Genomic DNA, 11,436 nt, shown 5'->3' on the forward strand with positions numbered 1-11,436 from the left:
ATGCTCATCACAGACAGGCAGGTAAAGCATGCACGGGCATAAGTGTGCACATTCCCTCTGCAGTCACAACACAGGTCTTATAGTAAGATAAGGTGATTCTGCGTGCCAACAAACACCCTGTGCCCTTGTACCCCCCAACAAACACCCTGTGCCCTTGTACCCCATTTTTCCCCCTATCTTGTATATTATACCCAGTTCCCCCTGGCACAGCCATGCCCACAGCCATAGAGAGAGGAGTTGTGTAAGGGGGGTGCCCATCCAGGGGTGTCTAGGAATGCCCACCCAGACAGCCAGGCATGGCTCATGCTCGCCCYCTTCCCAAATMGCAGCTGAAGTGTGACATTAAAGAACTACAGTTATAGTGACCCATGCAAAAACTCCATTACKCAGCAGGCCTTACCCTGTCCTTCACTATGAGACACTTTGCAAGAGGAAGAGACAGACAATGGATGCAGAATTAGTCAACGTTTTTACCCAGATATCCTTACTGAAGATAAAACAGTCTCTAGTACTGCACTGCCAATGTCCATATTAGTGTGGACTGGACTACAGGCAGATATGCTTGGGGAAGTCCATGGTAAAATACCATAGTGATAGACAGAGATCGTATCTAATCATATTTATTTCTACTCAAGGCAAAATGGTCCCTATGACTGTATCTGCCAATGCCCAGAGTCTGGAATCTGGACTACAGACAGATACAGTATGTGTGTGGAAGTCCAAGGATAAAGGCTAGCCTTTTAGTATTAGAGAAAAGCCTGGACTGAACTGTCAGGGAATCATTCTGTTCGGTTTAAGTCATTAATCCATAGGTGGATTTGAACGCTTTGGCCGCGTTCCAATCTGATAACTTACTCCCTTCACTTCAGCCTTTGTGGACACCCCCTTCTTGGATTTGTGTGAGCTAGGTTTTAGTAACAAAGGAATATACCTCGACCTTGCCAACAGCAAAAAGGCTTGGCATAGGACTACAGTAGTTTATGCCATATCACTCACACAAATCCAGTCCACTTAAAAGGGGAAGTCTACAGGGCAGGAGGGAAGGGGGTCAAAACTTTGGGATTGGAACACAGCCATTGGGAGATTTTCAAAGGGACACATAGGTTATATTCACAGTACAGTAGAGAGCACAGAAAAGATGCTAACCACTTTGTCCTCCTGTAGTGGCATGTAGTCCAGGTAGCAGTGAGAAAGTGAAAAGGAAGTGAGGGAGGGAGTGGAGGAAGCAGAGGGAAGGATAGAGGGGTGCAGTGGAGGAGTGGACAGAGAAAGAGAGACAGAGGTCAAATATAAGTTCATGGGACATGAGAAGGGACGGAGGAAAAAGAGAAAGAGAAAAAGGAGTGAGGGAATGGTGTAAACGTTTGTTAATACACATGAGCAAAATCCACAATACACACTTTTAATTCACAGTTTATTCAGTGATACAACCTGTAAGGGGTGCAACAGTGGTGAAACACAGAGGGAGTTTGACAGCAAACATGCATGACTCGACATATCAGTCATGTGACGTCGGCATGACACATGACCTTTGTGTCACAGTGTCATGCAGGAACAGGAAATGGGGACAAGAAGAGCAACATGATACATCATCTTACACAACCCTATATATAACTTCCTGTCTAGCTTACAATACAATATATACACTACCATTCAAAAGTTTGGGGTCACTTAGAAATGTCCTTGTTTTTGAAAGAAAAGCTCATTTTTTTGTCCATTAAAATAACATGAAATTGATCAGAAATACAGCGTAGACATTGTTAATGTTGTAAATGACTATTGTAGCTGGAAAAGGCACATTTTTTATGGGATATCTACGTAGGCGTACGTAGGCGTACAGAGGCCCATTATCAGCAACCATCACTCCTGTGTTCCAATGGCACATTGTGTTAGCTAATCCAAGTTGATAATTTTTTTTTAAAGGCTAACAGACACCTAACAAGTCCTCAACTGGCAGCTTCATTAAATAATACCCGCAAAACATCAGTCTCAACGTCAACAGTGAAGAGGCAACTCCAGGATGCAGAGTTGCAAAGAAAAAGCCAAGCATCCTGGAGTCGCCTCTTCACTGTTGACGTTGAGACTGGTGTTTTGCGGGTACTAATTAAGGAAGCTGCCAGTTGAGGACTTGTGAGGCGTCTGTTTCTCAAACTAGACACTCTAATGTACTTGTCCTCTTGCTCAGTTGTGCACCGGGGCCTCCACTCCTCTTTCTATTCTGGTTAGAGCCAGTTTGTGCTGTTCTGTGAAGGGAGTAGTACACAGCGTTGTACGAGATCTTCAGTTTCTTGACAATTTCTCACATAGAATAGCCTTCATTTCTCAGAACAAGAATAAACTGATGAATTTTAAAAGAAAGTTATTTGTTTCTGGCCATTTTGAGCCTGTAATCGAACCCACAAATGCTGATGCTCCAGATACTCAACTAGTCTAAAGAAGGCCAGTTTTATTGCTTCTTTAATCAGGACAACAGTTTTCAGTTGTGCTAACATAATTGCAAAAGGGTTTTCTAATGATCAATTAGCCTTTTAATATGATAAACTTGGATTGGCTAACACAACGTGCCATTGGAACACAGGAGTGATGGTTGCTGATAATGGGCCTCTGTACGCCTATGTAGATATTCCATAACAAATCATTAGTTTCCAGCTACAATAGTCATTTACAACATTAACAATGTCTACACTGTATTTCTGATCAATTTGATGTTATTTTAATGGACAAAAAATGTGCTCTTCTTTCAAAACCAGGGACATTTCTAAGTGACCCCAAACTTTTGAAAGGTAGTGTACGTCTACTTCCAATCAATATATGAGCCTGTATTTAAATAGCATCTAGGATAAGTTTGCTGATCTAGGAAAAGTTTTCCCTTTCAAATCATAATGAATATGTTTATACAGACAGGGGGGGACCTGACCTTAGATCAGCACTCTGAGTTTTTTTTTATGAATACAGACCCTGCTTTTAATATCTGCTGTTTGGTGAGCTATTATAGATACAGAAATGTGACTTTTATAACACAACATGACTATGAGGACAGGCTGGGGGGAAGGGAGAGGTTTAGTAATAGCAAAATGAGTGGGTGGCACAGATTGTGTCGGGCATCACCATGTAACTGTAATGCCTTCTGCAGGACAATGCTGTGTACTGCATCGTGTCTCTGTGTCGATTTTGGGAATGTGATTATTCGGCACAGGGTGAATTGGGGTTTATCACGACAAAATCAATGTTTTGTGAGTTACTGTGACTTATATGCCGCTAGTATAGAAGTCAATACATCTGATTATGATTGAGGCCATTTTGAGTCAAATATCAATTTTGTGTAACTACAATGAACAAGCTGCACCTGCACAACATGACCAAAAGTATGTGGACACCTGATTGTCGAACTTCTCATTCCAAAATCATGGGCATTAATATGGAGTTGGTCCCCCCTTTGCTGCTATAACAGCCTCCACTCTTCTGGGAAGGCTTTCCACTAGATGTTGGAACATTACTGTGGGAACTTGCTTCCATTCAGCCATAAGAGCATTAGGGAGGTCCGGCACTGATGTTGGGCGATTAAGCCTGGCTCGCAGTCGGCATTCCAATTCATCCCAAAGGTGTTCGATGGGGTGGAGGTCAGGGCTCTCTGCAGGCCAATCAAGTTCTTCCACACCGATCTTGACAAACCATTTCTGTGTGGACCTTGCTTTGTGCAAGGGGGCATTGTCATGCTGAAACAGGAAAGGGCCTTTGCCAAACTGCTGCCACAAACTTGGAAGCACAGAATCATCTATAATGTCATTGTAGCGTTAAGATTTCCCTTCACTGGAACTAAGGGGCATAGTCCTAACCATGAAAAACAGCCCCAGACCATTATTCCTCCTCCACCAAACTTTACAGTTGGCACTATGCATTGGGGCAGGTAGCATTCTCCTGGCATCCGCCAAACCCAGATTTGTCCTTTGGACTGCCAGATGGTGAAGCGCAATTCATCACTCCAGAGAACTCGTTTCCATTGCTCCAGAGTCCAATGGCGGCAAGCTTTAAAGCTCTCCAGCTGACGCTTGGCATTGCGCATGGCGATCTTAGGCTTGTGTGCGCCTGCTCAGCCATGGAAACCCATTTCATGAAACTCCCGACGAACAGTTCATGCTGACGTTGTTTCCAGAGGCAGTTTGGAACGCGGTAGTGAGTGTCGCAACCGAGGACAGACGATTTTTACGCGTAGCATGCTCCAGTACTCGGCGGTCCCATTCTGTGAGCTTGTGTGGCTTACCACTTCGCGGCTGAGACGTTGTTGCTCCGAGATGGTTCCACTTCACAATAACAGCAGTTACAGTTGAACGGGGAAGCTCTAGTAGGGCAGAAATTTGACAAACTGACTTGTTGGAAAGGTGGCATCCTATGATGGTGCCGCATTGAAAGTCAATGAGCTCTTCAGTAAGGCCATTCTACTGCCAATGTTTGTCTATGGAGATTGCATGGCTGTGCATGTCACGCCATCGGCATAGAGAGGTTTATATTCTCTATTTTGGTTGGGCCAGGGTGTGACTATGGTGGGCATTCTAGTTTCTTTATTTCTATGTTTTCTTTTTCTTTGTGTTTGGCCGGGTGTGGTTCTCAATCAGGCAGCTGTCTATCGTTGTCTCTCATTGAGAGCCATACTTAGGTAGCTATTTTTTCCACCTGTGTTTGTGGGAAGTAGACTTTGTTTAGCCTTTGAGCTTCACGGTTTGTTTTTGTAGTGTTTATTGATTTGTTCGGCGTCATTTTTAAAATAAAATAAAATGTACGCTTACCACGCTGCACCTTGGTCCTCTCCTTTAAACGGCCGTGACAGTGCGCTCAATTTTATACACCTGTCAGCAATGGGTGTGGGTGAAATAGCCGAATCCACTAACTTCAAGGGGTGTCCACATACTTTTGTATATACAGTGTATCTTCTGTATAACTTACTGAACATCAGTCCTGTAGAACCAATTTATAGTTTGATAGATTCATATCATTTTAACTCGCAGGTCTGGAAAAATACATTAAAGCTACTGCTAAGTTTGGACCCTTTTTTTTCAATTTTAGGCTAAAATTACATACCCAAATCTAACTGCCTGTAGCTCAGGACCTGAAGCAAGGATATGCATATTCGATATACCATTTGAAAGGAAACAATTTGAAGTTTGTAGAAATGTGAAATGAATGTAGGAGAATATAGAACATTAGATCTGGTAAAAGATAATACAAAGAAAAAAACATGCGTTTTTTTGTATTTTTTTGTACCATCTTTGAAATGCAAGAGAAAGGCCATAGTGTATTATTCCAGCGCAGGCACCATTTATATGTTGGCCACTAGATGGCAGCAGTGTATGTGCAAAGTTATAGACTGATCCAATGAACCATTGCATTTCTGTTCAAAATGTTGTATCAAGACTGCTCAAATGTGCCTAATTGGTTTATTAATAACTTTTCAAGTTTATAACTGTGCACTCTCCTCAAACAATAGCATGGTATTATTTCACTATAATAGCTACTGTAAATTGGACAGTGCAGTTAGATTAACAAGAATTTAAGCTTTCTGCCAATATCAGATATGTCTATGTCCTGGGAAATGTTCTTGTTACTTACAACCTCATGCTAATCGCATTAGCCTACGTTAGCTCAACCGTCCCGAGGGGACCCACCAATCCTGTAAAGGTTAAAAATGCTCTCTGGGATCTTAATCACAACAAATTTGTAACATACTGCATGAATTTGATTTGTAACATATCAAACAAAATGCTAAATTCGTATGATATCATACCTGTCACACGAAATGGATGATGTAGTACACAATTAGATTACGTAGTACACAATTGGATGACGGGGACCCGTTTTGGCTCGTGAGCACCACTTTCAAAACTACTGGCTGATATTATACAAAGGTTTGAGAGCGCATCTTTAAGTAATGCAAAGAGTGGGCCTTTTTGACATGAGTGACACAAACTGAAGTAATGTAAGGAAACGTGCTTAGCATCCGCCCTGTCAAACAAATGTATGTTTTGACCGACTCAGCACTGGAGAGATGCATGAAGTGCTCGGGCTTAAATTTGACATGAGGTACACCGACATGTTGTACTAAACCGGAAAACATGAATAGGAGGGAGAGTTTTATGTAATAAAACAAAAGTTTCTAAATTTCAACTAATCCTGTTATTCTGCTTGGCTGGAGATAGAGGAGAGAGTAGGATGGGGGATCAAGGAAGGAGGTACCACTTGAGAGAGCGCCGGTCAGAAGCCATCTCTCCAGTCTACACTGCCTACACACACAGGCTGTAATACGCACACAATACAACAGCAGCCTACACAAAAATACCCTTACACACATAGATTACAGCCTACACAAAAATACCCTTACACACATAATAGATTACAGCCTACGCAAAAGTACCCATAAATACACCATAAATACTGACACTGATACACAGACACACACACTAATACTGACTCAAACCTACACCGTATTTTTTCTCTGCCCAGTGAGAGACGTTACTTCAAAATACCTTTGAAATAAACTGCAATAGTGCTCAAACTAATTCTTGGCATACTTTACTATTGAGTTGAGTTCCTAGCCCTTGTTTCACTGTAGTATTAGTTCCATATTGATGGAATTTCTAATAGAGACAACACTACTAGTGGCCGGTTATCATTATCCATAATTCATTTTATAGAATTATCCAATAATAAGTCCACAGTCTGGGCCAAAGCTTGATCCTGTGTCCTGCTCCCTGTGTGAGCCTGGGTTCCAGCTGGGCCTAGCGGATCTGGAACAGATTGGCGCCCAGCAGGCCCAGGGACCAGGGCCCACAGTCAGGTAAGAAACCCAGGAGGAGGGCCTCTCTCTTGGGCTGGACATGAGATGGAGAGGGGCCCAGATGGGATGGGGTGGAGCGGGACTTGGGCTTAAAATAACGCCCACATATGGTGAGTATGGACGCCGCCGCATCTCATACCACACGCTTCCTCTGGCACTGGGGAGCTAGACTAAATAAACTAGAATCAACGCTGTATCATTCACAAGGTTTGGGCTCTGGGGAATGTGACTGTCTTATTTATAGGGATGTTGAGCGGAACTGCAGCGTATGTGTCAATACTGTAAACGCTGAATGGTGTTTCTGGTTGGCAGCTTGTCCATTCTGTGTAAAGGACTACATACTAGGTGCTCCTAGGGTTTATATTACAGGGTCGCTATTTTGAAAAACTGTGACACACCTGAGGATGGATTGAAGCTTTAACAACAACTCCAATACACTTTGACCGACCAAAGTGTGACAGAGCCCCAGCCGCCAACACACACAACATAAAAGCAGCCGTCTTGACAAAACAAATGAACAAAGGGAAGGGATGAGGGGGGTAACGAAGACGAAGGGATGGAGGAAGAAGAAGGGGTGGAGGCAGGGATTCTTAGCGGTTTCTCACATTGTTGGAGCGCAGGGAGACGCGTCCGCCGCAGCGGGCGCAGAATTTGGTCTGGCAGTAGGAGCAGTGGTGTCCGCAGCCATCGGCGAACTTGGTCTTGCGGCAGATGCCGCAGGTGGGGGCGTCGTCCTTGTGCTGGCCCTGCTGCTGGCGCCGCGTCTCCACGCCGATGCGACGCACCTGCTCCTTATAACTCTCAAACTGCTGGTGCAGCGTCCTGAGGGAGGGAGGAGAGAGAGGAGGAGAGAAGTTATTCATATGCTTATTATGTTTTTATTGAGAGAGAGACAGAGACAGACAGACAGACAGACAGACAGACAGACAGACAGACAGACAGACAGACAGACAGACAGACAGACAGACAGACAGATCGAGAACAGAGCAGAGAGAGGACGAGAGCGAGGAGAGGCTAGATTAATCAAACATCTCAGAAAAGGAGCCTAAGAATGATTCCTACAAGCCGCCTAGAAAGGGGAACAATTCCAAACTTTCCATAACTCAAAGTTATTGCGACCATACCGAAGAGATGAACGCCTGGAGAGAGGTCCCTAACACAAGCTGGTCCTGGGGCTCTGTTCACAAACACAAACAGACACCACAGAGCCCCAGAACAGCAACACAACCCGACCAAATCTGCAGAAAAAAAAAGATAATTACTTTGACACATTGGAAAGAATAAAAATAAATTAACAAAAATTAGCAAACTAGAATCGCTATTTGGCCCTAAAAAGAGAGTTAACACGCGGCAGAATACCTGCCCACGTAGTGACTGACGACCATAAATTAAGGAAATCTGTTGACTAGTACAGACTCAGGTGAAGTATGAGCCTTGCTATGATGAAAAAGGCCGGCTGAGGGCAAACCTGGCTCTCAAGAGAAGACAGGCTATGTGCACACTGCCCTACAAAGAGTGAGGTGGAAACTGAGCTGCACTTCCTAACCATCCTGCAAAAGTGTATGACATAATTAGAGACACATATTGCCCTCAGATTACACAGACCGCAAAAAGAATCAAAAACCAATCCATTTTGATAAAACTCCATAATCTACTGGGTGAAATACCACAGTGTGCCATCACAGCAGGCAAGATTTGTGACTGTGCCAACAAGAAGAAGGGCAAACAGTGAAGAACAAACAGCATTGTAATAATCCAACCATATTTAGTTTATTTATTTTCCCCTTTTATATCTTTAACTATTTGAACATCATTACAAAACTGTAATACAGAATCCCTCGATCGCGGGGAGAAGCGGGGTTACGTTCCGAAATGACCGCGATAAGTGAAATCCGCGAATAGAAACTTTTTTTTTTTTTACAATTAGCAACTATTAACAGTGTATACAAATACAGTGACTACAGTTAGGCCGTTTCGTCGCCATTATGGTTAGGAGATGTTCGAATTACAAGATAATTTGGCCAACTTAATGTAATTTGCCAAGGCTGTTTTATGTACGTACACATAACTGCACGAGACGAAAAAATGATAGCACAATTCGTAGCATGTTTTAGATAACAAGAGCGGGAGTGAGTTTTTTAAGCCAATCAGAATGCAGAGCACAATCAAGCCAAAAAAAAAAAAAAATGCATTATGAAATCTCGCGAAATAGCGAATCCGCGATAAGTGAACCGCGAAGTGGCGGGGATCACTGTAAATACAAATAATGATTTGAATTCTTGTATTTTTTGGAACTTTTGTAAGGTGTAAAATGTACAGTAATATTTGTTATAGTTAATATCTCATTTCACTTGCATTTGCAATGTAAACATACTATATCTCATGCCAAAGAAGCTCTTAATTTGAATTGAGCGAGAAATAGAGAAATAGAAGAAGAGAGAGAGAGAGAGAGAGGAGAGAGAGAGAGAGAGAGAGAGAAGAGAGAGAGAAGAGAGAGAGAGAGAGAGAGGAGAGAGAGAGAGAGAGAGAGAGAAGAGAAAGAGAAAAAGACTAGAGAGAGAAATCGTTGACATAAGAGAAATTAGGGAGAAAAAAGTTGTCACCCAGCTCAATGGAAATATGCGATGACCTTAAGGCACAGTTTTCCACACAGGCTGGAGCAGAGTATAATGAAATGAACGGGAATACGTTAAACTGTAAGTTAGATGTGTGCTATCAGAGACACCGCATGATTTCAATAACATGTCTGAAAGTGTGGATGACTGCATTTACTTCCGTTGCAGGGAAACACAGGAACCAATTAAAACAAAGATGAAGAGGTCGTACTGCTGAGAATAAATCACACCATAAAAGTCTGAGTCGAGATCCATCATCTTCCCCTCTCTCCTGCTCTGCTTTCCCAGGAACCAAAATAACCATTTGTGAACTGCAATGAGTCCGTGTGAAAACTGAAAACCCTTCCCCACTTTGCCCTCCCCCCACAATACTTGTCAAAGACATTAGCATATGAATTTCACTCATTTACAGGACCCAGACAGTGCTATTTAATTACGGTTGGTGTGTTTGTTGTGTTGTGCGTGTCCTGCCTGCGTGCGTGCGGTTGCGAGAGAGAGAGAGAGAAGAAGGAGACGAGAGAGAGAGAGAGAGAGGAGAGCAGGAGAGAGAGGAGTAGAGAGAGAGAGGAGAGAAGAGAGAGAGAGAGAGAGAGAGAGAAGAGAGAGAGGATGAGAGAAGAGAGACGAGAGACGAGAATGAGAGACATAGAGACCTGATAACTTAATTGACGTCCTACACTTTGCAAACACTGGTCCTGACCTGTCGTCAGTAAAGCCAGAGGACAAAGGTGTCTGTCTAGTCTCGCCATTAAAGACTTCCCTGACATCTGGCATAACTGACTGACAAGGGCAGACAGGATATACCCCAAAACACAATAACACATTTCTGGAGGGAATACGCCAGTACGTGACTCAATTTACTGCATTCCAGGTGCTTGCCCTTTTCAGATAACAAAATCTGGCCTTTTTCCAAACCAAATGAATACTAACTGAGACGTTTACACAATTGAGAGTGTTTACCCAACTGAGACTGACATATGGCAATAATATCACATATAATATTGCAATCTTATGATATTATGTCATATTATGAAAATACGATTGAATAAGACAAGTCACCTGTTTTTGCGGAATACAGCCATTTCCTTGTGTGTTTAGTCAATGACCTCAGAATGCGTAACAGGACGAACACACAACTCCCAATCTGATGTCAACAACACTGGGTCGCTGAAATCATTTAACAGTCTTCCACCATGTCCTGGTCATAGCGCCCAAGAAAGGAAGAGTTATAAGTTGCCAGAAATACTATTTAGATAAGACTTTTCACCCCCCTGAAATGGCAATTCAGATTTTCTCAAAATGGCTTCAGAATGACTGCATAGAAGTTTCTGGAAAGATCCCTTATTCATCCACAGGAAGACTCTTCAGAAATCTCCAAAACAACTCTCTACATATCACACATAACGCCTCTTCATAGGTCCCCAGAAAGACTTCAGAAAGTCTGCTGAAAGAGTGTGGAAGTAGCAGGTAAGTGTAGTTAATGCTACGTCTCCCGGTCTACATAATGCTACGCCTCCCGGTCTACATAATGCTACGTCTCCCGGTCTACAGTCCTCATGCCTAGCAGACATATAGCAGACTGCGGTCCAGGGGAGCTGGAACAGGGAAAAGACTTGGGACGATCTTGGCTTGCCAGGTGACATCACACATTGAGATTAAGCCGTGATGTGAATGTCAAGGTGACAATGACGTTACCCAAGACTGGATCTAGGCCAGAGAGGTGAAAATACACACACAGATTGGCCAGGTGATACCACAGAGATTATGCCATGACGTGAACATGTACCGAAGGCTGTTATAACCACCTTCAAGGTGACGTCGCTGCTACATAAGGCTGTTATGACCACCCTCAAGTTGATGTTGATGCTACATAAGGCTGTTATGACCACCCTCAAGTTGATGTTGATGCTACATAAGGCTGTTATGACCACCCTCAAGTTGATGTTGCTGCTACATAAGGCTGTTATGACCACCCTCATAGGTGATGTTGAT

At 43.1% G+C, this 11,436-nt stretch overlaps 1 protein-coding gene across 1 annotated transcript in view; it reads right to left on the minus strand.

Moving 5' to 3' along the window:
* LOC112076870 (regulating synaptic membrane exocytosis protein 1) overlaps positions 1 to 11,436 on the minus strand; it is a gene marked incomplete at its 3' end in the record, with an annotated part of 42,620 nt that overhangs the window by 22,499 nt on the left and 8,685 nt on the right. Inside the window, exon 2 of the mRNA XM_070441485.1 lies at positions 7,435 to 7,651. Within this exon, the coding sequence (XP_070297586.1) occupies positions 7,435 to 7,651 (217 nt within the window). The remainder of the gene's footprint in view (positions 1 to 7,434; positions 7,652 to 11,436) is intronic.

Source organism: Salvelinus sp. IW2-2015, unplaced genomic scaffold (genome assembly GCF_002910315.2).
Source record: "Salvelinus sp. IW2-2015 unplaced genomic scaffold, ASM291031v2 Un_scaffold4098, whole genome shotgun sequence".
Taxonomy (NCBI): domain Eukaryota; kingdom Metazoa; phylum Chordata; class Actinopteri; order Salmoniformes; family Salmonidae; genus Salvelinus; species Salvelinus sp. IW2-2015.